Raw genomic sequence first — 26,926 nt, 5'->3', positions numbered from 1 at the left:
ATGTTTGTCACACTGATTGAAAAAGTACTAAAAACTGAAATTGTTTGACAAGAGCAAAAAAATCCCTTGTTTTTATTAACTACGTCAAGTGTGCAAGTATAAAGTACGTGTTAATCGTTATTTCATTTAAGGAACACTTTTAGCAATTATTTATTACTTGCTAGAGTTTGATTTACTTCTGATCATCCCAACCGATTGAGGGCGCCAAATAAAGAAATGTATTTCTTTTGCTATGATAGCAGTGCTTAGCAAAAACAAAAAACCCTAGTTTTTTGCTGAGAATTTGGAATCAGCATATTAGTAACTAATAAGCTGTATGTGCATGGTATGTGTCATTTTGCGGACAATTTCATACTACATATTCACTAAGCATTGAAATATGCATGAGGCAGTAGAATTTGTCTTTCAGGGGAAACCTCTATTAAGGGGACATGAACAAAGAGAAATATTATAATGTTTCAACACCATGACCAACCACTATTCAGTATATTTTGTTTATTTCTGTGCACTGTTCCTGGGTTGACCAACTAGCATAGGTGTTTAGCACCTGTTGGGTCTTTCCTTGCCTTTTATATTTCGTTTTGTCTATTGCTTTGTATTGTATATGGAAGAAATTGAATAAATAAATAAAAAAATAAATAAAAGAAAACTTGGGTCCTAAAAGTGTACCCTTTATAGTGCTGCTATTTTATTATAAATATTATGATGGTGACAGTGTCATCACTTCTGTACATATAGGCTTATTAGGATTACTGCTTTATGGTATTTTTTATCTCATCTATTTGCTGATCAGCATTGCCCATTTCAAATATTAAACAAGCCTAAATTAGACTTGTAAGCATAACCATGAATTCAGATACCTTATATGAGGAAAAAATAGTAAAAAAAGCATTTATAAAAACCATACAAAAATTACATTACAGATTTAGGATAGAATTCATTACTTTTTTACTGTGAGTCATAACTAACAGGGGTCTTGGCTGGGTTTTCTTCAAGGCTTTAGTGGTAAAACAAATCTTCTAGGATGACGTTGAACTATAGGTTCAATTTGTTTGTGTGGTCTTTAAAACCACAGTATATAGACTCCTAAATAAAACCTTTTCTATGGTTTTGATTGTGTGATATGACCGTTTTCAATTACCATTATCAGGGAAACCTACGTCACAAAGTCTTCAAATGTATCAGGATTCACTGAAGACAGACTCCACAATGTCGACCAGACCACTTTCCTGGAGAGCTTTCACCAGAGTATCTTTTGTTGCAGACTCTCCTTCTCTTTCTTGCCAGAGATGCAGCAGCTGTCGTGCCTGCTCTTTCGCCTCCGAGTGTTCCGTCTGCAGGTTTGTGATGTCATCGTCGCTCAAGAACAACTCACTAGCCAATGTCTTCCAGTTTTCGCCAACTTTATTGACCACCGCCTCTAATTGGTCATCGGTCAAAACATCACTTTTCTCTGAATAAGCAATATATTTTAATAAAATTTTAATTTAAAAACTTATATATCTATATGTTAGATATTAAAGCAAAAAATACTTAAATCAGACAATGGTTTTTGGTTAAAATTAACCATTTATTTTGTCTTTTTATAAGTGTAATCATTTTTTTTTTTTTTTTTTTTCTATAGTAAAATGGCTTATTCAAAGTCTGATTTTATAATTTTCATCTTTCATATTTTTGGGGGACAATACATCTTTAAGCATTTGTTTAATGCATCAACTTTGTATAACATTAATCTATTACCTTCTTCACCACCTTGGAGAAGATCATCCGTTTCTGCAAATCCTTCACCAGTCTTAATCTCTTCTGATGAGGACAAAGTTTGCTGTAAAATTAAAATTTAAAAATTATTGAAAATAAATTAATATTCATCTTGTCCAACAATCTTTACAATTGAGGTTTCATAACAATTTGTTCACAAACTTTATTTTCAATGTGTAAATTGATTTTGAGCAAAACCTTTTATTCTTTTGTTAAAACATGTATACATCACTACAATTGACTTGACTAGTGGTAGCTTATAAGCTACACATTAAACTATACATTTGTAAAGCTCTGTCTATACTACCAAACTAGTTTGACAAAAAAAGTAAGTATGATATGCCCAAATATGGTAGTAATATGACATCATCGTGTCCATATTTGGGCACATCACATATTTTTGTCACATAAAATTTGATAGTGTAGACAGTGCTTTACAACCGACATGATCATGTGATTAAAACAATACACATCTTATAAAATCATACAAATTATCAAACAAACAAACTTACTGGCATTTCTTTGGCAATTTTTGTTAAAATCCACTCTAAATACTGTGATAGTTTTTTGATTGGTGGTTCAGCGATGACCGGTTGAAAGAAATGGGGTGACTTTCTGGCAAGTATACGAACAGCCTGCCAGGCAAAGTTACTCTCATTCACAACCCTTAAGAGTTAAAAAAAAAGAAAATCATGAAAAAATAAATATTAATATTAGGACAAAAAACTTTTCTAATAAAAATAGGACAAAGCTTCATTGAATAAGCTTTCGTAAATTTCACTTTACACCCTACCCCTTCTACTTTTAAATTTCGACGAACACTAAATTTACCGACCCACCCCTACTGTTAACATTCACCTTGTAACCCCACCCCCCTTAAACTTTTTAATAAACCAAAAACACACTTAAAGGAAATGAGGTTTTTTTTTGGCTGTTTGACAAAAGGTGTAGAGAGCTTTACGAAACATTTCCGTTAGACGTATGAACAAAGGTAATATGCACTTTAGAACTGATCCCATTTTTCATTGACCTTTCTGAAGTTCAGTACAAATCCAGCAGATAACTTAATTCTCAATTATATCGATGAAAACTACACATTATGCTTTTATAATACAAAACCATGATAAACAATAAGGTACTGGCACTGTCATGAGTACAATCTTGGTATAGAGCCAGAGGATTTGAACCTGGCACCGATAAACAATCACCAAATTACAGGTCTATTATTATTATTATTAAATATTGAGGCTATCCATACATTATCAAATAACCACCTTAATTTTAATACATTCAGAGTCTTGCAGAACCAATAATGTTGGTACTGGTAAGGAACCACCAAAATGCAGTGGACCATTTATTAGACTACCATTTTAAACCACAACAATTATACAATCAGAGCCTTAAACTCTGTCTACAATCAAACTAGTTTGTAGTACCATATATCCAAATATGGTAGTGATATGACATCATCATGTCCATATATGGGCATATCACATTTTTTTGTCACATAAAATTAACAATAGTGTAGACAGAGCTTTACGAGATAAGTACATTTCTTTTTAATTAAATAACAATCAGTTATTTTGGCCCTCCTTTTCAGCACAGAGGCGAATCCAGGGGTGTTCTCCCCTCTTTTGACATCTTATATGGATATAAATTTCTGTTTGATATCTATACTTGACAGAATATTAATGTTTTTATATGCATCCTCAATACATTTTACTTTCTATGGTTACTTTATAGGTCATACAACATATATATTAACAATGTGGAGACCTGCAGTGGTAAAAGTATCTTTTGTGTAATTGAGAGAAAGCAAAGCTTTATTTCTTACTTGTATTCATCTTCTATCATTGCCTCTGGGTCTGCCTGCTCAATTGCTTCTTCAAAAAATTCTTCCATATTTGGTAAAAATATTCTAAAAAATTATTATTTTAGAATCGTTACGATTATGTTTATGAAAATTTCTACATTTGAAAGCATAATCACAGACAATATATTATTATTATCAAAAAAGAATTACATACAGGCTGTATCCATATTCTGTGGTTGTTGTGGTTGTGGTTGTGAAAAAGAAAAATCTTAAAGATTGATTTTATTCATCATTATATTTCATGACTTGGGGGACATATTTACATCTCTAATTCTCAATTTTAAAAAAAACAATGCATTGCACTAATAATAGTGAACGATGAAATTTTACTGTGAGTTAGTATTTGCAATAACTACCAGTAAAAAAATGAGGTTATACATTTCTAGCGACAGTAAAGGTGCAGGGTAAGTATTTTCAACCAGGTACTCATTTACAGCTGAGTCGACTGGGAATTGAACCTGGGTCTCTGTGTATGACAGTCAAGTGTCCTAAACACTCGGCTACCCAACTCCTTGTGACAGTAATACTACAACAACAAAAAACAAATAAAATACAGCTATTCTAAATAGTAGAGGACACTCAATCAATTGGGCTGCCCCAAAAACTATAGAGTATCATTTTAGGAGAGTTGAGTGTATATTGTACCTGCTTTCTGATCTACAGGCTTCCATGTTATCTGGACAAATATTCCAGAGTTTGGTGAGTTCAGGACTTCCCATGTCTCGTCTCTTAAACATGTCATCTCCTGTAAGTTCCTCACGAATACTTCTTTTTCTGGATCTGAAAATTATAAATATTTATATTTTTGTGATTATTTGTAGATTCTGTAATGGAAGACAACGATAAACAATACAGATTGTAGAAAAACAGCTGTACATCTTATAAGAGAGACTAATAAAGTGAATGAGATTTATAAAGTGAAGTGAGACTTAAAAAAGTGAAACTTATAAAAGTGAAGTAGGACTTATAAAAGTGAGATGAAACTTATAAAGTAAAGTAAGAATTATAAGTGAGGGGAGGCTTATAAACGTGAGATGAGACTTATAAAATTGAAGTAAGACTCATACAGTGAAGTAAGAATTATAAAGTGAGGTGAGACTTATAAAGTGAAGTAAGACTTAAAAAGTGAAGTAAGACTTATAAAGTGAAGTAAGACTTGAAAAGTGAAGTAAGACTTATAAAGTGAATTAAGAATTATAAAGTGAGGTAAGCCATATAAAAGTGAAATGAGACTTATGAATTGGTTGTAATAAAGAACTTCAATAATTTAATATTAAAAATTACCTTGATCTTGTAGGTGCTGGCACTTCTTCTCCAGCTTTTGGCCTGAAAAACAAAAAATATGTATGTAATTATGACATCATCATGTCCATATATGGGCACATCACAGTTTTTGTCACATAAAGTTTGATAGTGTAGACAGAACTTTAGACATTTAGTACGTTACGTCAGTGTAAGTAACAAAATAGGAAATAGTCTTTTACAGCTTTTAAGGATATTCAGATGCATCATCCTAATATTTTATAGAAAATTATTTATTCTATTACCTTTCTAAAACAAAAGTTGGACATCCTTTGTTTTTCCACTCATTCCAGTGTTCCTCACGACTTAAAATTTGCTGCAAGAAAAAACAAACAGGTTTAAAATGACTTATTTATTGATAATTTCAATTTTTAATAATTAAACATATTACATTTTCAATGAAAAATTATTATTGATGTTAATTTTGTTCATTTTGATTTTCATTCTTTGTGGCTTTTTTTGTAAAATAAACAATACTATACATTCAATATTTTATTTATTATTTATTTTTGCAAGGTAATTTAACATGTATGTACTTTCAATGGGCAAATTGCCATACACAAATTAAAAATATAAATATATGATTAGAAATTATTAAATATTAAATTATATGGTTAAAGACATACAGCTTAAAAACGTATTTATTTTGACTTGTTAAACACTGCATCAAATTGTTCAACTGCAAAAAGAAAATCGTTCAAGTGTGGCATTTCTGTTGGCAATATTATTGATGACAGTTTCAGTATTAACCCTATCACTCGTCAAGGCACTCAACAGTACAGTAGCGATCAATTAAAAAGTACAATATGTATTCAACTTAGTCTAACTATGAACCAATCAATCAAAGCTCAGTCTTTTAAGTATGTTGACTTTTATGTCTGAAATTGTACTGTACTGTAACAAATTTGATATCTAATTGTTAATCTTGATGTTAAAATTTGCTTATTTACGAACATGGTGGTTTAAGTTCTCCTATTTAATTTTAAAAAGCAGTGTTGAATTTTTTAAATTTTGGGTTTTCATAAACAGATTCAATTATGTTATTCTTTTTTTTTTGTTACAAAAATAATTCATTATTTTACTATAGCAAATAATTTGTCTTCAATTTCAACTTTTTATTGAACGTTACTGATCTTAATATACAATCCAATAAATTCAAATGTTTATTTGATTGAGTTTTACAGTAAGCAGAGTTTTGTGCAAATAATTATGAATAATAACTCTCGTTGACAAACTGGATAAAAGCCGCAGAGGCTTGAGGGGGTTGTGTGTACAATTATTTCCTGGGAAAGTGGTGATATATATAATCAACCTATATTTCTATCAACAAGTTATAAATAAAAAATGAAATGCAATACTAATATTATTATTACGTGAAGATCACACACAGTTGAACAACCGTACTATAACCACTAGCTAAGTGACTTTTCCTGCACTTTACTAAGGTTAATATTCTTGAGAAAAAAAATGTTTATAATTTAAAAACTATTGATGAGTCAAATAGTACAAGTTGGATTTCAATAAATTGAAGGATAGAAACTAGGCTTTAAAAAAAAATGTATCTCCATTGAGATCCAGCCACTGATATCCCACAGTATTGTGATTACTTTAATAATTTACCTTTTGATTTCTATATTTTTATTATGTTTTGCTGTACTACGCTGAGAGTGTTAAAGAGTCGCTATCCATTTTGAAAAATACGTTAAAAGCCCCAGTGGTCTAATGGTTAGGACATCTGCATATCCAGCAGAAGGTTCAGGGTTCGAGTCTCTGTTGGGGCGATTTTTTCTCATTCTCACAGATTTCCTCATTTTATCATTTCAATTTAATTAATTAAATTTCAGTATATCACAGGGCTGTTTAGAATTTATTCTGTACCTGTTGTGTTTATATATATATACATATATTTTTATTGATAATTTGGAAAAGACAGGCATGTATGCTGAATTTAAGAAATTAAGGCTTTAGACCTACAGTAGACTTGCCCCTGTAGTTATTGTCTTTTTAATGTTAGTCCACCAGTCGACGTTTGATAATTGTATTGAAAATACATAATTGAAAATACATAATTGTGAGTATTATATGATATGTATGAAATGCCATATGTGCCAAAATATTTATCTTTACTAATAACGGGCTAGAACCTACTCTAGATTAGACCAGAAAGAATGTCAATATGTACTGTGAAGTTCACTCACCTTTGGAGACTAATTAATGTAATACTTACTACCGGCCTACTTAAAGTACTTAGCTCACCTGTTATGTTCTAAGAGTGCTACATTACAGTAACGCCAACAGCTTATTTAAGTGAAATGGATGCGATTCTACTGTTTTAAAATCCATCGTGTGCGCAACCAACTTCCGAGGCTGACGACGGGCTGGTTGGTAGCCTAGGGCTATCTGAACTAGCAGATAACTAGTGAGCTAGAGGCGAGGGTGAATATGTAAACATTGATAATCGTCCATGCTTATGTAAATTTGACCAAAAAATGTTGTGTTACCTCCCGAATCTGTTTGGTCAGTTGAAAGCTCACAGAATTTCAAAAAGTTGACCAATGATAAACTTTTGGACACCTTGTCCAAATTGAGTGTCTAGACGCGTCATCACGAAGCTTGATTTCTGTCACATGCGATAGAATCGCTGTGAAATCTGCTGTGTCGTGTCTGGTGGGAACGTTAAAGTAACTGTGTTTTTTCTATCCACCCTTAACAACAATTTTGGAATACAACCCCCTACAGTTCACTAGCTCTATTCTCTCTTCTCCCACAATCTTACAGGTAAAGTAAATAAGATGTCACCACAACATACAGAATTCCTACAGTACTGTCAATTATTGTCAAGAACTGTACTCAAAATTACTGTCTAATTTTTTCATCCTTTCTAAACTTTTTTAACACCCACCCCTACACTTCTCTAGCTACCATAACTGACTATTGAGGTGTATTCGAAACATTAACAAATACTGAAAAAAATATTATTATCGTAGTGTACGACAACGACAACAACAACTAAAAAGTACAAGTTCAAACATGTATACAGATTTTTGTTATGCATAATTTCTCTTGGGAAACTTAAGACTTTTTTTTGCAAAACATAATGTTTTGGAGTTATTCGTAAGTATTAATACAAAGTAACCAATAGCTTCAAAAGTACAAATGCAACATTTTCACTAGAAAGATTTATTTTTAGCTGTTATGTCCAACTTGCACTATTGATTGTACATGACATAAAAACATTAAAAGTACATTACAAGTTTCAGATATTATTAATGTATCAAGCTGTCACATGAGGAACATGATTTATAAAGGTCATAAGTTGTTCTTTCATTTCCAAATGATAATTAACGGATTAATTTTGTAATTCTGGTAAATTGATAGTAATCTTGATTTCCATAAACTTTTCTTACGTCTGTGTAATCATCGAGCAAATAATGTTATTGAGGCAGAAGAATTAAAAAAATAAATATTTATGTTTGTATAGTTTATGAATAAATAAATATACCTGAATATAAATAATGAATATTTATGAGTTGAAATTTAATCTGTGCACTATGATTGGTCAGACAAATTGGTTGAAAAATAAGCGCATGCATGCATCATCACATCATGCACATTCATATTATAGGGTTATTTAATGTTGATGCTAAAGTTTAGATTTTACAATAAACAATAGAATCTTATACTTGTACCTTTTAATTTTAGCTAACTGTAGCTTCTGCCTTAACGCATTGGAAATAGTAATGCGTGTTGGGATAGGGTGGCAGATCCTGAATTTCTTCCACCCTGTTTTTAGGCTTTACTGACCTTAATATCTAGCACCCCTCTTTACATCCTCTCTATTCCTATCAACTTTTTACCTTTTCCCACCCATCACAAGCTTTTCCGACCTCTATGTACTGTTTATGATTATATTTGTAGAAAAGTGCATCATAACAGGTGGCCTTTATATGAAATTTGAATAAAGTAGCACATGCGTCATTTGCTATCACTGTAAAATGTTTTTTCTAATATATATCCTTGAGATCTAGCACCTGATATGCAAAAATAAATGTCTGGTTCATGTCTTGCGTCACTCCGTTTCCTTCATCTTTCTCTTTATACGAAGTCTGTCTAATTTCCATTTTTGGATTGATACGATTGTGTTATCATTTTGGCAGCTGTGTACTTTCATGTATCTGTTGTTTAATTTGTATCTTGAGTGCAGCTAACCTTTATACGCCATAATAACAATATTCACGCCCTATCTTTACAGCATGTTTCTAAAAATCTAAAAAGGTTGGAACAACTTGATATCATTTAGCTCGAGGTTCTACTTTTTTGTACGCTTGGAGATGAAATCTATACATAAAGTCTGAATTTTAACAAGAATGTTTATTAAAATCAATTTATAATACTTTGTTTCAAATGAATTTTATGCATGTTTTTTTTATGTACAGAATTACCTAAATATCAGAAGATAGTGGTCTAGCAATAGGTATGCCAGACTAGTGATCAACTCCTACCCGAGAATTATTTGCGAATGCTTTTTCGCATTCAGTACTAATTACATCATAGTAGAGAAAACCATCTGACTTAATACGATCATGCCATCCTATCATCAATTAAATTTTAAGCATTATTTTACAGGTCTCCACGCCTGCTGCAAATGTCGCAGATAAGCGGTCAACAAACATCAAATTTTACATTTTGATTGAAAACTAAAGTTCCCATTGGAGACTGACGTAAAGTATCAAGGGAAATCTGTTTCTCGATTTCAATCAAACCATCGTATCAACCGATTTTTCGACAGCATAAAGCGGAAGCGCTTCCTGGCTAAACCAAACTTTCTCCACCCTTGACACTAAATTTGTCTGTCCAACTTATCAACTGGAAAAGTGCAAGCTGAAAGGGCTTTTGAACTTTCAAATCACAATTAACTTTGAAAAACAACCAAAATTTGCTTTTAACTGTCCCGTAACATATAAGAACTCCCTCCTTACAAAAGAAATACTAAATCAACTATAACATTAATAGTAGGCTAGTAAATGTGTAAACAGTATATTTTCATTTTACACATTAAACACACATTTATTCATACACTAATTATTTATACATTTTTTAAAAATGAACATAGTTTCAAAATAAAGATGAAAATTAATTACCTGTAACAAACAAGGGGCAATATATGTTTTAATGCTACAGCCAACCCCTATTCAGAAGGTATCTCTATTAAGGGGACACTTTGTTGCGTCCCAAAGGTGTCCCCTTAAAAGGGGGTTTATATCTATATACAATATATAATTCATCATATTTATTGTATTTCTTTTCAGTGAAACATATCATATGGAGAACTGGGAAGAAACCAAAGCCGTCATGGACCATTAACGGCAAAAGGGTGTGTCTACACCAACATTGGTGTTAACACAACTTGCATTTGCCATGAACAAAACGGAAAATTGACATTAAGATTAAATTCTGCACTTCATTTCACTATTTTTAGGTCATCTTATTTCAAACTCATATATCTGCCACTTGTTTGATCCCAGGCAGTCAATTGACTATGAATATACACCACATTAAAATCCTTTCTCCATAACTTCTAGCTACTTTTCTATTTCAAATCAAATTTATCCAGTTTTTATTTTACTTTTTAATTCTTTCAGAGGTCAGAAAAAGTTTAAGGTTATAGACAGTTTAGTAAAACCCATCCAAGTGAAATAAATTATGATACTATTTTCGTCCAAAAATAACAAAACACCAATAATAAAAACTAAAAAGTAAACAAAATAACAAAAATGAATTGTTATACTTCAAACTATGTAGATAATAACTATATATTTAGACTTTGACTTACTAGTACATGGCAAAACAAAAATGAAATGGTGTATTGTAGCCTTTCCTAAAACTGTTGTTTATACTGAGGGTCACTGTAGTTTGTATGCCCTACCAGTATACAAAATAAACAAATAATAACAACACACAACAACAACAATATAGTACTATATGCTCTCCAAAATATCTCTCAGAATTGTTGACAGTCAAGAAGGGAAAGCGAGAACTAAGATCTAGTCATCAGGTGCTACTGGATATTCCGAGGAGCAAACATAGTTGGGGAGATCGGACTTGTGTTGCTGGACCTTTTATAAGCAAAAAGGTCAAGTTTATACCAGTGAAAATGAAACTAATATATGAACAAATTTAGTTTAATATTGAAAATAAAAGAAATTGAAATGAACTACACAAAGGTAGGTTTAACATGTGTTACAAGTTCAGTTTTGCATTATTATACTTTTGTTTTTAATAAATAAACATTTTTTTTTCAACTCAGAGTTTAAGAAACGTGTCTCAAATGTTATGGCTAGCTAAATGATCCTGTTTATATTTATCTACTTTCTTTAATTGAAAAATGTGTATATTATGTAGGCCTATGTCTTTTATCTTCCAAAAGAAAATTATATGAAACTTTGTTTTTATAATTTTCTATCAGTACAGAGTATATTTAACAAAATGATGTATTGTGTTTTAGCTATTCTTTAATTACTTTAAAACCTTGCTGGGTCATTTTGAAAAGTAGTAAACATTATCGAAAATGTAATTGAGTCAAAAGAATAAAGAAAAAACATTTTACAAGAATAAAAAATGTTTACAAAATTACTAATTACTTACAGTACAACTAGAGTATTACATTTGAATTATATATGTTGGTATTTTAAAGATGTGTTGCCCTCATAAAATGATTTTAAACTTATGAAAATTAAATTTAAAATTTTTTCTTTTCAAATAACAAAAAAAAAGAAATAATAAACCAAGTTTTTATCCTGGTTGTTGCACTAAATAAAGCTAAATATGTTGAATGGTTGCCAGTAAATTGTGGTTTTTATGCCACCTTTGCAACATTTAGTCTAGCGACTTAAGCTCATTCTTCATATGACTAGCCAACTGGGTGTGTATCTTTGACCGAATATTAATAGACATTATACACCCTGAATCAGAACCTGAAAAGTACATTACATTTTTCTTTACAAGTTCATTTTAAATCTATTATTTTAAAATGTTAGTTCTAGGGGTGGGGAGGAGGGGGGGGGGGGGGTGTTCTGGGACAAATAGATCTCTGAAATTTGCATTTAAATGTTTGAATTACTATATAACTAAAATGGGTTATATTTTATTTTGGTTGAAATGTAATTTTACAGTAGAAAACCTCCTTTAGGACACCTATTAAGGGGACATCCATATTCAAGGGACATCTATGTTCAGGGGACATCCATATTCAGGGGACATCCCTATTAAGGGGACACCCTTATTCAGGAAACACTCCTATTCAGGGGACACCCCTATTAAGAAGACGTCCATATTCAGGGGACATACCTATTCAGGGGTGATTTTATTCTTAGGGGTTTTATTTTATAGAATATTATTAGGATTATTAAAAGTAATCCTTTCCATAGCTAATATCATATCACAGACAACAAAAGAAACTGTGGTTTAAATAGGGTTGTTGTTTTATTAATTTTTTTAAATATCACTTCAAGTTTTTTAGGAGTAGTGACAAAAATCATAACAATTATTGACAACATGTTTATTTATAACATTGCAAACAATAGAAATTTAATGTAATTTACAAAATAGAAAGTGAATTGACAGTAACAATAAACAAAAATTGAATTAAGTTGATAGTGATCCATGTTAAGTTCTACACAATATTTGTGACTCAAAAGTACAAGACAGGGTCACGATAAAACAGCAGTGGATTGAACACTTGAGTAATATCTGACTCAGAAACTCGCTGTCAGCTTTGAAGGGAACCGAGTACAATTTCCCAGACTGTTGGCTTATCGCGCTGCGAAATCCTACGGGAATACTAACTAGAGTAGAAAGAAAATTAAGTAAAAAGTACATGCTGGACAACCTCCTACGATGCTATCATCCAGTCGCAGATAAGCGAAGCGAGGAAATGTTCGAAAAGTGCAGTGGATGGGGTGAACTAACCTGTCGTGGCAAATCAGGATAATAAGGGGTACACAGCTGTGTGTTGGAATTTCGCCAATCTTTAATTTCAACATTAGTTCAAGTTAAAAGTTATTTATGTTGACTTTTGTATAGGAAAAGTTTACTCAATTACATTAATGATCATTGGGCTAAATGCCCTGCAGAGAAATACAAATTAAGCGTTTTCCTAAACAATTAAAACATTATAAATGTTAACTAAACATACAATGTTAAAAATAACTCTCCTGAAGTTTGTTTAAATACAGAGATATGCGTTGGACTTTATGAACATTGGCTCAGTGGCTCAGAAAAAGTTAATAATTATATTAAATTAAAAACGTAATTTATATTACCAACATTAACTTGAACCCAGGCCCTTCAACAACTAACTAGAACCCAAGCCCTTAAACCACTAACTTAAACCCAGGCCCTTAAACCACTAACTTGAACCCAGGCCCTTAAACCACTAACTAGAACCCAGGCCCTAAACCACTAACATAAACCCAGGCCCTTAAACCACTAACTAGAAGCCAGGCCCTTAAATTACTAACTTGATCCCAGGCCCTTAAGCCACTAACTAGAACCCAGGCCCTTAAATTACTAACTTGAACCTAGGCCCTTAGATCACTAACTTGATCCCAGGCCCTTAATTACTAACTTGAACCCAGGTCCTTAAGCCACTAACTTGAACACAGGCCCTTAGATCACTAACTTGATCCCAGGCCCTTAAACCACTTGAACTTAGGAGCGTAAACCAGGACTTAAACCTAGGAGATTAAACTAGGACTTGAACCTAGACGCTTAAACCAGGACTTGAACCTAAGAGCTTAAACCAGGACTTGAACCTAAGAGCTTAAACCAGGAGTTGAACCTAAGAGCTTAAACCAGGACTTGAACCTAGGAGCTTAAACCAGGAGTTGAACCTAAGAGCTTAAACCAGGACTTGAACCTAGGAGCTTAAACCAGGAGTTGAACCTAGGAGCTTAAACCAGGACTTGAACCTAGGAGCTTAAACCAGGAGTTGAACCTAAGAGCTTAAACCAGGACTTGAACCTAGGAGCTTAAACCAGGAGTTGAACCTAAGAGCTTAAACCAGGACTTGAACCTAGGAGCTTAAACCAGGACTTGAACCTAGGAGCTTAAACCAGGACTTGAACCTAGGAGCTTAAACCAAGACTTGAACCTAGGAGCTTAAACCAGGACTTGAACCTAAGAGATTAAACCAGGACTTGAACCTAGACGCTTAAACCAGGACTTGAACCTAGGAGCTTAAACCAGGACTTGAACCTAGGAGCTTAAACCAGGACTTGAACCTAGACGCTTAAACCAGGACTTGAACCTAGGAGCTTAAACCAGGACTTGAACCTAAGAGCTTAAACCAGGAGTTGAACCTAGACGCTTAAACCAGGACTTGAACCTAAGAGCTTAAACCAGGACTTGAACCTAGACGCTTAAACCAGGACTTGAACCTAGGAGCTTAAACCAGGACTTGAACCTAGACGCTTAAACCAGGACTTGAACCTAAGAGCTTAAACCAGGAGTTGAACCTAGGAGCTTAAACCAGGACTTGAACCTAGGAGCTTAAACCAGGACTTGAACCTAGACGCTTAAACCAGGACTTGAACCTAGGAGCTTAAACCAGGACTTGAACCTAGGAGCTTAAACCAGGACATGAACCTAGGAGCTTAAACCAGGACATGAACCTAGGAGCTTAAACTAGGACTTGAACCTCGACGCTTAAACCAGGACTTGAACCTAGGTGCTTAAACTAGGACTTGAACCTATGAGCTTAAACCAGGACTTGAACCTAGGAGCTTAAACCCGGACTTAACCTAGGAGCTTAAACCAGGACTTGAAAAAAGAAAACATTGTCATGTAAAAATAATTGTTCATTAAAAAAATTGTCTATTTTACTTTACACAAGGATTTTTTTTCTGTAATACTAAATGTAAAACTTCATATAATTACCCATTGATATCTCAATGATTCTAAAGTACAGTTAAATACCGTATCATGTTATTCCTATAATCTTTTATATTCCTGAAACATATCTAGTTGAAAATTAACCTTTAATACCTTGAAACTTGTACAAAGTCATAACATAAAATAAACACATGCTACACATTGAACATTAACGATAATGTCACTATCATCAAAATATTAATTACATTGATATAAGCAAGGTACACACTTTTTCCTATGCACTCATAAAAGTTTAGAGAACTTTAAAAAGTACAAGTTAACTCTACAGTTGGTGGAAATTGGAACATGGAAAAAAAAAAGAATGCCTCGGAATAATGAGCTGGTTTAGGCATTAGTCAGTTGCTGTACTGTATCACATGGCACACTGTGGACTGTCATTATGTTTTGAATGTATAACTATAACTATGAATTGTAAATCATACTTTTATATTAAAATATAATCATTTCAGTTTAGAGGGCAGCCTGTAGAATCAAAAGCCCTGTCTACACTATCAAACTTTATGTGACAAAAAAATGTGATGTGCCATGGACATGATGACGTCATATCACTACCATATTTGGGCACATCACATTTTTTTGTCAAACTAGTTTGTGATAAGATACACTTACAATACTCATTTGGAGTCAATAGAAAATCTGTAAATTACTTTTTTATATAGCGGTAAATTTAAAAATCTTGCGCTCAACATAAAATATTTAATTGTTCATTTGAATGGTAATTGTTATATATCTTGTAAAATACTTTTTTATCTATGAATGGTAAATTTAAAAATATTTACTTTTTCCATTTGAATAGTAATAGTTCAACAACATTTATAACAAGCTATTTATTGAGTACTCTAAATCTAATGGAAAAGCTACACTCAATGTAATATACTGTAGTACCAATTAGATGCAATAAAAGTAAACTCAAAAGTTACCTATTCTACATCATAACAATCAATTAAATTAAATATTATTGGTGTAATATTTAACATTGAATACTAAAGGTTAATTAAGCTATTCTATACCGCCATGATTAAAGAAATGAATTGAAAAACAAGGTACAATTTAAAAAATACAACAGAAACAAAGAGCCATATAGAAACCTTGATTTTAAGTTCAAAGAGACTTACATACCGTGACTAATATAGTAATAAAAAAATGTCTTTTTTATTAATAAGAAGCTTAGATGTCGACCTAGCAGTAATACACTGTACAACACAGCTACATGTAGGCCATTGACTGTAAAGGTCAAAGTACTATCAAAAACTCTAAAAGGTCATTGTACTTTTTATAATCAGCTGTATGAAACTGTAGCTATAGTAATCTTATTCTTTTTTGCTAGGTTTATAAAGCATATCTCCACATCTAGAAGGAATATGTCTTGTTTTACATGTTTTGTTTAATATCATGCCAACAGCTATATTCTAGAATATTTTACATAAAAATGTAAACACATTTTTGTAATTAAGTAATCAAATGTTAATCAGATGTTTTGTTTTCTTAACAATCATGATGTCACTTGATAGTTTTTTTAGGATGAAAGCTTTGTTTTATGTAAAAAAAATGCAAATTTATCTATATTATTTATCTATTTATAGAGAGGTTATCGCTTGCCGTCTACCCCTCCATCGTCTAGTAATAGTACTTTCTATAACAACATCTGCATTTTGAACACTCTCTCAATGAATAAATGAAAAAGATGAAACAGAAAAGGGGTCAAAGTTATAAGTTAAGTTCAAATAAATTTACTATGTATCGGACAAGGAGCTGAAAAACAATTCTGAAACCAAAACTGGTGTCAATAACTCTAAAATACTTAAGGAATAGGTAATAATTAAATGTGGAACACAGGTTAGTTCTTAATAAAAAAAAAGTTTACTAAAGTATCGGAAACGGCACCTCAAAAAAGACACTCGGAGGATCTATTTCGTCATTTTGAACCTCAAACTGCCGCCAATTAGTCTAAATATTTTAGAGGGATTCGGAAGAATGAAAACTAGAACACAGGTGAAAGGAATTACAAACACAGATCAAGAACAACAAAGGCAGGTGATATGAAGAGGCGACTAAAAAACAATACTGTGCTGTCTAAATGCATGGTTCTGGTGGATGTTACAGTAAATGCTAAGTAAAGCTTTTTGTATGCGACATCCAGAGTGTGTCCGCTTGACTACCATTGCATACGATCTGACCTATATGACAGCAAAGGTAACTGCACTATTATCGCACTTAGACTTGTTTCACACTATTATGAAATGAATCTTTAGTTAGGCAAAGAAAAATCAAAAACTGTTATTTTATACCATTGCTTACATAAACTATTCAATGAGTATGCCATTACATAGGATTAATAGAGTTCAGAAATAGGATAATGTACTTAAACAAACTAATTTTCCAGTCCAATTATCAACAATACTATAAAACGAAAATTACGATACGAGAGTTCAGTATTTTAGTTTTCGTAATTTCTTAAATACAGTACAGTATTAGGAAAAAAAACCGTCAGCGATTCTAACGGTATAAAAATAGGATGTTTGTCAGAGTGAAAAATTAAATTGTATAAAATAAAAGCGTAAAGTAAATAGAAAAAGTGAGATCAAGTACTTATGCAGATAAAATTAAAAGGACTGTAACATTGTATTATTACTGAACACAATAAAAGTGCAATAGTGGGGTCAGGATTGTACAATTAATCTCCCATGATCACGATAGCACGCACCACGTTCCCCTTCAATAGCCACGAAAAATACATCCCACTGATATCCATTACAATCCCTTTTTCACACGTACCACTTGTAAAGTAATAAATTGAAATACAATATAATAATAACAGTTCAGACAAAGATAATGATGAGTTAAACAGACAAAGAACTGTCAGAAGAGATTGTAGAATATAGGAATATAGAATTGATTTATTGTTTGGTACGCTCATTAAAATAACATGACAGGTGTCAATCACATGTTGAATAGGTTGCAACATAACTAGTTTAATTGGATTTTAAAGTCTATCAACACAAAACCAAAATATCATTTTCACATATTATAATAACATTTTCAAACTTCTGAAACTGGTTATGGTTTGCCAAAGACCCAGTTTTAATGCAAAAAAAAAATTAATAATTCAGAAACATAAAATAAATCAAAACATAAACAATTACACAGATGATATAACAAGTTTGTACCATGAAATTACAAAACAAAAATGATTATTTATTATCAAGATATACTACTACAGCTTTAGTTTTTTTTTAAAATATTTTGATTTGTGGAAACTATGTATTTTTAATCCTAAACCGGATTAGTATCTTTGTCAAAAAAAAGAACCTGTTAAAAATCATAATTACTTTAATAACCTAAATGAGGGCGCTACACCGATAAACACATTTTAAGAATAGAGTTCACCAAACTTTAATGAATTATTTTTCAGTGGCTATGAGCGCTCGCTGGCAGGGGCCCCAGAGCTTAAGGGGCCCCAGAGCTTAAGTGGACTTCGAGCATGAGCAGCTCAATGCAACTACCCAGCATTGGAGGGCCCTAGTAGTAGTAAGTTGCATGCATGGTTACGGTAGTTAGCAGTAGTACTACTTAGTATAGTACTGTAAGTTGCATGGCTAGCAGTATACAGTAGTATACTGTAGTAAGTTGCATGGCTAGCAGTATACAGTAGTATACTGTAAGTTGCATTTAGCAATATAGCTGGATTTAACTATTGAATGTATTTTATAAGTAAAAGTTCATGAAAAGACTGACGTCTAATCAATTATAGGATTTATTAGAAGAATTGAACACGCTTACAAAATGTGCTCTTATAGACTAATTTATAAGAAACAAGAAACTCTAGAGGGAAGCATCCATATAAAAATATTGTAAAATATATTTAACTTTCGATTGTGGGATAATAAATACTAGTCTGTTTTGAAGCGATCTAATGTTAGTTCATCAAATTCTTTGTTCTTTCTATCTGAGCAAATGGATCACGAAGTATCAGTCAAATTTCCTTACATTATATGTTATTATTCATTAATGCTGTAGAATATATTATTGATGTGTATACATGGGGGTACATGCTTTAATATATGTGTGATATCATTTGCTTTGGATGTAATTCATGACAAGAAAAAAATATCAGTATAAAATAAAGGGTGTTACCCACTAGAGCAACAACCCTGCGTTCATTCCTTTTTCTATCTATCATTTATTCTCTCCCTATTTTTTACGTCTCACTGGTTTCAATTTTATTTCCTTTTTTGTCTGATCTTTTTTTTAAATATATAGAGAAAGATTTAAGTCAGAATTTTATCTTTTAATAACTGGGTTTTGATAAGTAATTAATCTCAACACCTCGTAATTGGTAACTTATGGTTTATGAATATTTAATAAAAAGTACTGTAACTTTGATATTTTAAAAGCGAAACACTGTCAAATTATATTAAAATTAATTTCTTACTGCCACTGTTTTCGCAAATTCCTCTCCGTTCGGGGGTGTCTCTCGCAGGAGAGCATAAACCACTTCGGAACTGTCCTTTATATGGCTAGACATTTCATCGGTCAGTACGTGCACGTTCCTATAAATCGTAAAGACATTTTTAGTAGAAGCATACGAATGCGTGGGAGTATACCAAGGTTCAATATTCTTAAGGGTAGTAACAGCATTCTAAGATATCTGATCATGTCAAAGGTCACATCTTGGAAAAATGAGATATCGAGAGAATTTATGAAAGCATGGTCTAAAGAGAACTGTTACAATTTAAAAATTGAGAAAAAAATCATCAAATTATAGAGGGTGCGATTAAAACATCTTAGGTATCGGCATTTAATGTAGCGTAAAACAAGAAAGTGTAGAAAGGACCACATTGTTTACTAATTAATTTATACATTGTCTGTGTCTTTTTTTTCATATCAAATATATCAAGAAAAATTTCACCCTACAGGAGGTGGGCGGATATTGGGAATTGGCAATTATGTGAGACTTGGGTTTATACTTTTCTTTTAGCAGCAAAATATCAAGGAAAAATAAAAGTAGAATAAAATATAACATTATAATCGGGACACTTGGATCATAAAGTGACTTTATGTATAGATATAATAATTAAATTAACTTATTATCAACAATACAAAGAATATCATCCAACAAATGTCCTTCATAAAGTACAAATAAATAGTGTCATCAAAGAAAATGAAAGAGAACATTTTGACAGTGACAAAAAGGGAAAAGAGATTATGGTGTGCACTATTAAGAATCTAGATTAGCATATTTCTAGGAATTAAAGAAGTTATAAAATTGAAACTAACGTTTTAAATTTGACTGTATGATTTAAATATTGGTACAGAATCAGAAATTGCACCAAGACACTCCGCCGGAAACTTGAGTCACTAATTTGTAGATCAAATAACTGCAAAGAAATAAAGGAAAACAAATGTTTATTACTTTATGTAGAAAAGAACAAAAATAAGTTGTATAAATTACATTAGTGTAATTTGATTGGTCATTCTTCATAGAGAGTGCTGTATTTGTCTTTTAACTATTACATTTTAAATCAGCTTTTGTTAAATTCACCAAAAATAAAATTTGAATATGGTCAATGTTTAGTACTATTTCTTTTTGTACAGCCCCCTCAATATTTTAAAGGTTCATTGGTATTTTGCACTAAAAAAAAACACCAACATTTGATTAAAATTGATCATACAAAGATAACCTACTGTACATTTAAAAAATATTGTAAAGTGAAGAACTTAATGTCACATATTTTAAAATGTTCTAAATGTATGGGGCCAACTTTTTAAAAATCCGAGAGAGAGTGTCCCATTTTAGAGAGCACAGAATATGCATTATAAGAGGCGCTATGACTGTAATGATAGTTTAAAATTAGCACAGAGAATAAAATAACTTTTCAGGATTTGAACCCATACCTTCTCGCTTGTCAAGAACTTGGCAAAATAAACTTGATCTTTGCCTTGCTTTTGCAGCTTCTGCGATGCCTGATGTTTTCTTTTTGACCCTTGGACAGAGTCTAGTTTTAAACTTGAAAATGCATCTAGTACAACTTTGGAATACTGTTGGTACAAAAAAAAAGTTCAAGATGATCAAACATATTGGATTATTAGATTATTAAGGTATTGTAGAACTAGAGTTAATATCTACAAAATAATCACAGCGCAAAAACGTGATCCATCATGGAGAGGGACCAATTTAAACATCAGCAAAATGTTGAGTCCTTGCTTGGTCGTTATTTATTTGATGTTGTAAGACTGTTAAAACTTATTGCTATATTATCTTGTTTGATTAAATAATATAAACAATATCAGTGTTGCATCAAAAATTGACCAATCAGAAAACGTAAAATGTAATGATTAAGGAACAGGAATTAAGACTGTTGCAAGTAAAATTACCATATAAACTTGCTTTTTTAGTATTTTCTTAAATAATATGCAAGCGTGAAAATGTGCAATATTTAGGTAGAAACCTTATAAAAATGGGTTATTTTCACTGTATGCGTGAATCAGTCTACTCTATCAAACTTTATGTGACAACAAAATGTGATGGCCATATATGGACATGATGATGTCATATCACTACCAAATTTGGACACATCACACTTTTTTGTCAAACTAGTTTGATAGTGTAGACAGAGCTTTAGAAAATGTGTAGTGTCGTTTTATTACATTTTTACTACAGTAATAGGCTGTCATACAAACACCTATTCATTCTATAGACTACACTGAGAATGACTTTTATAGGGAAAACCCTTCTATTAACATTACAGACATTAATTACATGATTTGATTTGTGTATTATAAAAAAACACAATTATGTTCTAGTAACTTTAACTAGATATTTTAATAGTGTTTTTATGAATTGTGTGCCTAGCTTACACATGGGACAGATGAATGTGAAGGAAAATAAATCAGGTTGAAATTACTGTTATCTAAAGGTGATATTTTATCTATGCAATAAACACAATTTATAAGCCTTGCAGATGCAATCTACAAAACATGTTTACCACTATAAACAGGCTAACTTTAACATTAGGGTGCTTTCGTTTTTACAACGCACCACTTGACTATACAGCTGCCATGTAACAAGTTATTCTGAGCATGCTCAGAAACATAACAAGCATGTATGATTTTTTTTCTCGACAGCTGCATAGATGAGTGGTGCATTGTAAAAATGAAATCTCCCTATAAAGATTCATATGAGACTGCTGCAATTTTATTGTTTATCCTGTTCTAACAAATGCTATATGATTTACATTGTGCAAGGCTCAATTTACTCTCAGAGAATATAATACACAATAAAAACCTAAATTTCGTAGTGGCAATTAATTAATTAGTGTTCCATAAAAATTAATGTCTCTCATTGTTGTGCTATGTCAACATAATGTCAATGACGGCGAAATGCCCCCAATAATGGGGATAGCTATGCAAACAAGCAAGTAAGTAATTTAGGACAAATTTTCATTATAACACTCAACAGCATTTAGTTTGGGCTAGCAAATTGGCATGTGGGCTAGTAACATCAAGCTATTTCAGGGAACAAGGTAAACCAAGCATGGATATCTATGTCACTAAACCTGTCTTACTTTTGTTAAATGTTTAAATGTTATACATTTTGTAAATAAAGTGTTTATTGAATTTTACCTATACCATCAATATGAAATGTTTATTAAACTGATTGCTATAACTATGGTAGTAAATATTAAATGCATAATTTATGATAATGTTTACTTACTTTCTGAAATTGCCTCCATTTTTCTTTTTTATAACACTGAGTAGGATTGCGAAAGAAATCCTGAAGAGACCAGAATTTCCTGTATAGAATGTAGTCAATTGGTTTCTCTGTCTTACTAGCCTCTGGCACAGACACATCCATATTGGAATTATCTAACTGAAAATAAAATAATATTTTGACAGTTTGTCTGTCAGTCCAGTTTGCTATGACAGGTGGTTTAATTATAAGAGATTAATTACTATTAAATACTATCATTCCCATTATAACAATCTACAGTAGTTCACTGTTTTTTGTCGAAGTAAATTTCACAGAACAATCTTTAAATATTACTGTACATCTCATACAGAAAGTGGTTTGTACTGTAAGCGTTCCGCAAACTTTTTATACCGCGGCCTAAACATGGTTCCTGGTAGCCCGCCCTCAGCTGTATCATTGACCATCGTAATAAAGCAAATAGAAGATAGACACTACCTCTGTCCACTACTGTACCTCAGCCCCACCATGGTTGGAGTTGAGGTAAGAACATTTAGGTCACTGGAAATTGCACATGATCTACTTACCAATGCCAAGAAATTTCAGCGCAGCCCGGGTCTCCCCCAAATACACCATAGGATTTTACATTATACAGTTTTGCAAATTTGATTCATGGAAACAAAACAAAATCTGAAGATTCAACAACAAACTTTTATGGAATGGAAACCAATATGTATTTTCCATTCAATAGGGTTTTATATTCAACACCTCTATATTAAACTGAGGATAGTTTATTTGATCTATTCATGTAATGGTACTTACTGATAGTGAGACATCCGAATCTGTTGTATTGAACGTGGTTACATTGGCCAAGTTAAACTGACTCATAAGATTTAGACCTGCAATGAATACAATTTAAAAAAAATGATCTCTGATTGGCAGATGAACCTAAGCATTTAACACATTTTTTAAAAATGTGATGTACCCCACTACCATGGGCATATCACTACCATATTTGGGCACATCACACTTTATTTTCAAACTAGTTTTGATAGTGTAGACAGAGCTTTATGCAAGATTGTACAAACATGAAGATGATTACTGACCTGATCTTTCATCTAATGGAAAGAATCTTGCCAGAAAAAGTTGAATTCTTCCACAAAACACAGTATTTTGGGATTTTGATAACCGTCTTAACAAATCTGAAAGAACAAAAAAAATAAAATAAAAACCGTTGATAATAATTATCTAAAGTGTTATAATAATATACTGCAAAATATTGTAAAGCTCTGTCTACATCAAACTAGTTTGACAAAAAAGTGTGATATGCACAAATATGGTGGTGATGTGCCCAAATATGGTAGTGAAATGGCATCATCATGTCCATATATGGGCACATCACATTCTTTGTCACATAAAGTTTGATAGTGTAGACAAGGCTTTACATTTTCTTCACATTTCTTTCACATTCCATAATATTATTACCGTTACACATTCTCAGGATGTAATTTCTACCAGCTACATAAAAGGTATCCTGAAAGAAAAAACAAAATTAATTATTTTTTATACTTATTTTTATTTCATAGACATCCAAACCATATTGTGATAAGTGTCATTTGAGGATTGGGGAGTGGAATAGAAACAGTTACACCTCTACTAGGTTTTGAGTTCTGGATCTTTGGGTTGGAAGGTAAGCATGTTAACAACCAAGCTACAGCTCTACTAATAGAAAAACACATTTCTAAAAACACACCTGAAAAGCCGAAGAACTTTAGTAAATCGCGGATTAATACTATATAATAATATTATTATAGGGCCAAAGCTACTCCTAACAACCTCTAACATCTAGTCATTGCCAGATGAATATTTGTTGAAAACAAGTCAAAACGTCGCACAGGTACGTATTTATTAATGGTTTAAAGAATTGTATACAGATAGTTAATATAAAACCAGATGAAAACATTTTTTAAACACACCTAATGTTAAGCATTATCTTTTAAATCTGAACTTTGAACTCACCGATTTCCAAACCATAACCTGAGCTTCAACAAACTTAAACACTTCTTTGCATGTTTCTATGGTAACAGTATCGAAGAGATCTCCTAGCAGCAGGAAAGGCGTGTAGGCCGAGGCAAGAGAATTTTCAACCGCATCGATGGACAATTGTATGACACGTAGATATTCACTATGTTGGCATTCATCAACCTAAATGGATAAGAAACAAAGAACTTTAGTTGGTTTAAAGCATTGTTCGAACAAAATAAGTAAACATCAATATTCATGGCAATACTGTACTATTTACATATCATCAGATTTGGGATGAAACTATAATTAATTGTGGACAAGGACAAACATTTACTTTTTTTTTTCTTTTTTTTACGCATCCAACAGTGAGTGACTTGCCAATTACAGGATGGATAAACTATTTAATACTTTTTCGTGCTTATAAACTAAGTCTCATTTGAGAGTTAGGGAGTGGAGTTGAAAGAGTCGTGAGTTATAACCCTGGCACCAGGTCAAGATTGAACCCCGGACTTTAGGATTGGAAGGCAAGCACTACCAAGCTACAGCTCCACTACTACTGTTACCAATTTTGTCTTAGTAATAAAAATTGTTTAACATATACAAGAAATGTCCCTTTTTAAACGTTTAAATATAGTTGCTTTATGAAGAGTGGTCACTTGTTTTATGAGTGGCCAGTGGCTAATTGGATATTTCAGTTAGTTGGGTGTTATAATAATATATATTTAATTATGACAGTTATTTGATACTTACAACTAATTTCCATAACACATCCCGAAATGCTTGGTCCAAAGCAGGTTTTTTTTCATTGTCACTAAAATATAATAATAATGTTTGTATTATTTTATTAATTTAAAAAAAAAATTAAGAGTAAAAATGTACAATTTAAAAAAATAATCAATTTTAAAAAATAAAATATTTAAGGCCATACATGCATTTTAAAAATATTTAGAAAATTAGTTCAGGAAACAATTCATACTACTGTATAATTGATTATTATTAAGCTGGATGAGGAATACAAGAACAAAAGAGAAACAAGGAGATGTGGGTAGAGGGATAAGGGGGTAAAGATCCCGTGTTAATTCTGAATGGAATGAGCTGTTATTAGGAACTCATTTTACTAAGCCAAAGTCGTTTAATACAAATTTTAGGTCTGCTACAATATGTTTTCTGGCCCACACTTCTGTACGTTGACAAAACATAATTCATGTATGTTTTTTAAACATCGTTATGATTGTCCTGCGAGTTTGAGCATTTAAAGTTATTAGCTCAATCAAACAAATGCCACATTAATGAACTCCCTGGATGATTCTGTAATAAGATTGCAGTTTTAATGAACGTGACATTTAAACCGCTGAGGTACTTTAAATACTTCGCAATAACAGACATTTCACATGAACTTTTGCCTAACATTTGATTATGACAATACTGTAGGCTCAATGTCTTTTCATGGAAAGTAAATGTGGTAGCCCCAGGAACAATCGCTTTCAAAATCTTCTACCCGCAGTGTGGAGCAACTGAACCAATTCACGGCTGTATGCTGAGAGAAGAGGGGGAAGATCGGACATCTTTAATTTTAAATTGATTGTCAAGCCAACAGTACCTTCCATCGAGTGATGCAGTAGATTCAACAAGTCCTTTTAGATCTTGGTTGGGTAATGCAGACTGTATAGCTACCTATAATAACGATAAATGTACAGTGTATTAAAAATTAAAATTAAACTAATTAAACACTCAATATGTGATTATAGTGGATGTGCAAATCGGAAAATTCCCTAATGGCTAATAAATACTGCTCTGTACTCTATTGTCACTACACAGTCTATACAGATAAGTCAGAGAGAGAGAGAGTAGTTAGTAAAACCATGATAGAGGAATATATAATTATAATAATAAGATATTAGATAATATTAATAAATAATTCATCCATTCATTGTAAAACACAAATCATCAAAAATAATTACACTTTATGAATGAATCATCCTTCAAACTCAATATCACAATCTTTAACGCAGTTCATGCGTAAGCCTAGTGAAACTAGAAAATATGCTAGGCCTAGGTTTATAACTACACGCGGAACGAACAGGCCAGTGAGGCGGCGCCAGCAGTATCGCAGTGAAATGAACTCTCGAAGTTCGGGCTGCTAGCCTAGGTAGAAATAATTTAACTCGTTTACAGTTTTCTGCAAGAAAAATTGACGCTTTACATTCACTCAAATTATTTCTTTAAAATTAATTACTTTTTAATTATGTAACTATACAAATACCAATAAAAACTTACAGAATATTTCTGCCTAGACAGCGCATAATCAAATGTGGCCGCCGCCATTTTAA

General features: G+C 32.1%; 1 protein-coding gene across 1 annotated transcript; it reads right to left on the bottom strand.

Moving 5' to 3' along the window:
* Positions 1–666: 666 nt before the first annotated feature.
* Positions 667–26,926, bottom strand: LOC144853667 (THO complex subunit 1-like). The gene is made up of 18 exons (XM_078711429.1): positions 26,874–26,926; positions 26,197–26,270; positions 25,347–25,407; positions 24,591–24,776; positions 24,057–24,105; positions 23,678–23,773; positions 23,394–23,470; positions 22,599–22,754; positions 20,780–20,923; positions 20,162–20,262; positions 19,317–19,434; positions 5,179–5,249; positions 4,916–4,957; positions 4,277–4,411; positions 3,593–3,676; positions 2,271–2,424; positions 1,741–1,822; positions 667–1,453 (listed from the first exon to the last, which is right to left on the bottom strand). Exons 1-18 carry the CDS (start codon positions 26,919–26,921, stop codon positions 1,182–1,184), a joined length of 1,950 nt encoding a protein of 649 aa, XP_078567555.1. The 5' UTR covers positions 26,922–26,926; the 3' UTR covers positions 667–1,181.

The sequence above is a fragment of the Antedon bifida genome, chromosome 10 (genome assembly GCF_963402885.1).
Source record: "Antedon bifida chromosome 10, ecAntBifi1.1, whole genome shotgun sequence".
Taxonomy (NCBI): Eukaryota; Metazoa; Echinodermata; class Crinoidea; order Comatulida; family Antedonidae; genus Antedon; species Antedon bifida.
This window is presented reverse-complemented; position numbering and strand designations above follow the sequence as displayed.

Coding starts and splice junctions, on each gene's coding strand:
- LOC144853667 (XM_078711429.1), bottom strand. CDS start 26,921: ATGGCGGCGGCCACATTTGATTATGCGCTGTCTAGGCAGAAATATTCT. Junction 5,250..19,316: donor AATTTGCGAAAACAGTGGCA/GTAAGAAATTAA, acceptor TTTTTCTTGCAG/CAAATTTTAAGTCGTGAGGA. Junction 3,677..4,276: donor GCCTGTAGATCAGAAAGCAG/GTACAATATACA, acceptor ATAATTTTTTAG/AATATTTTTACCAAATATGG.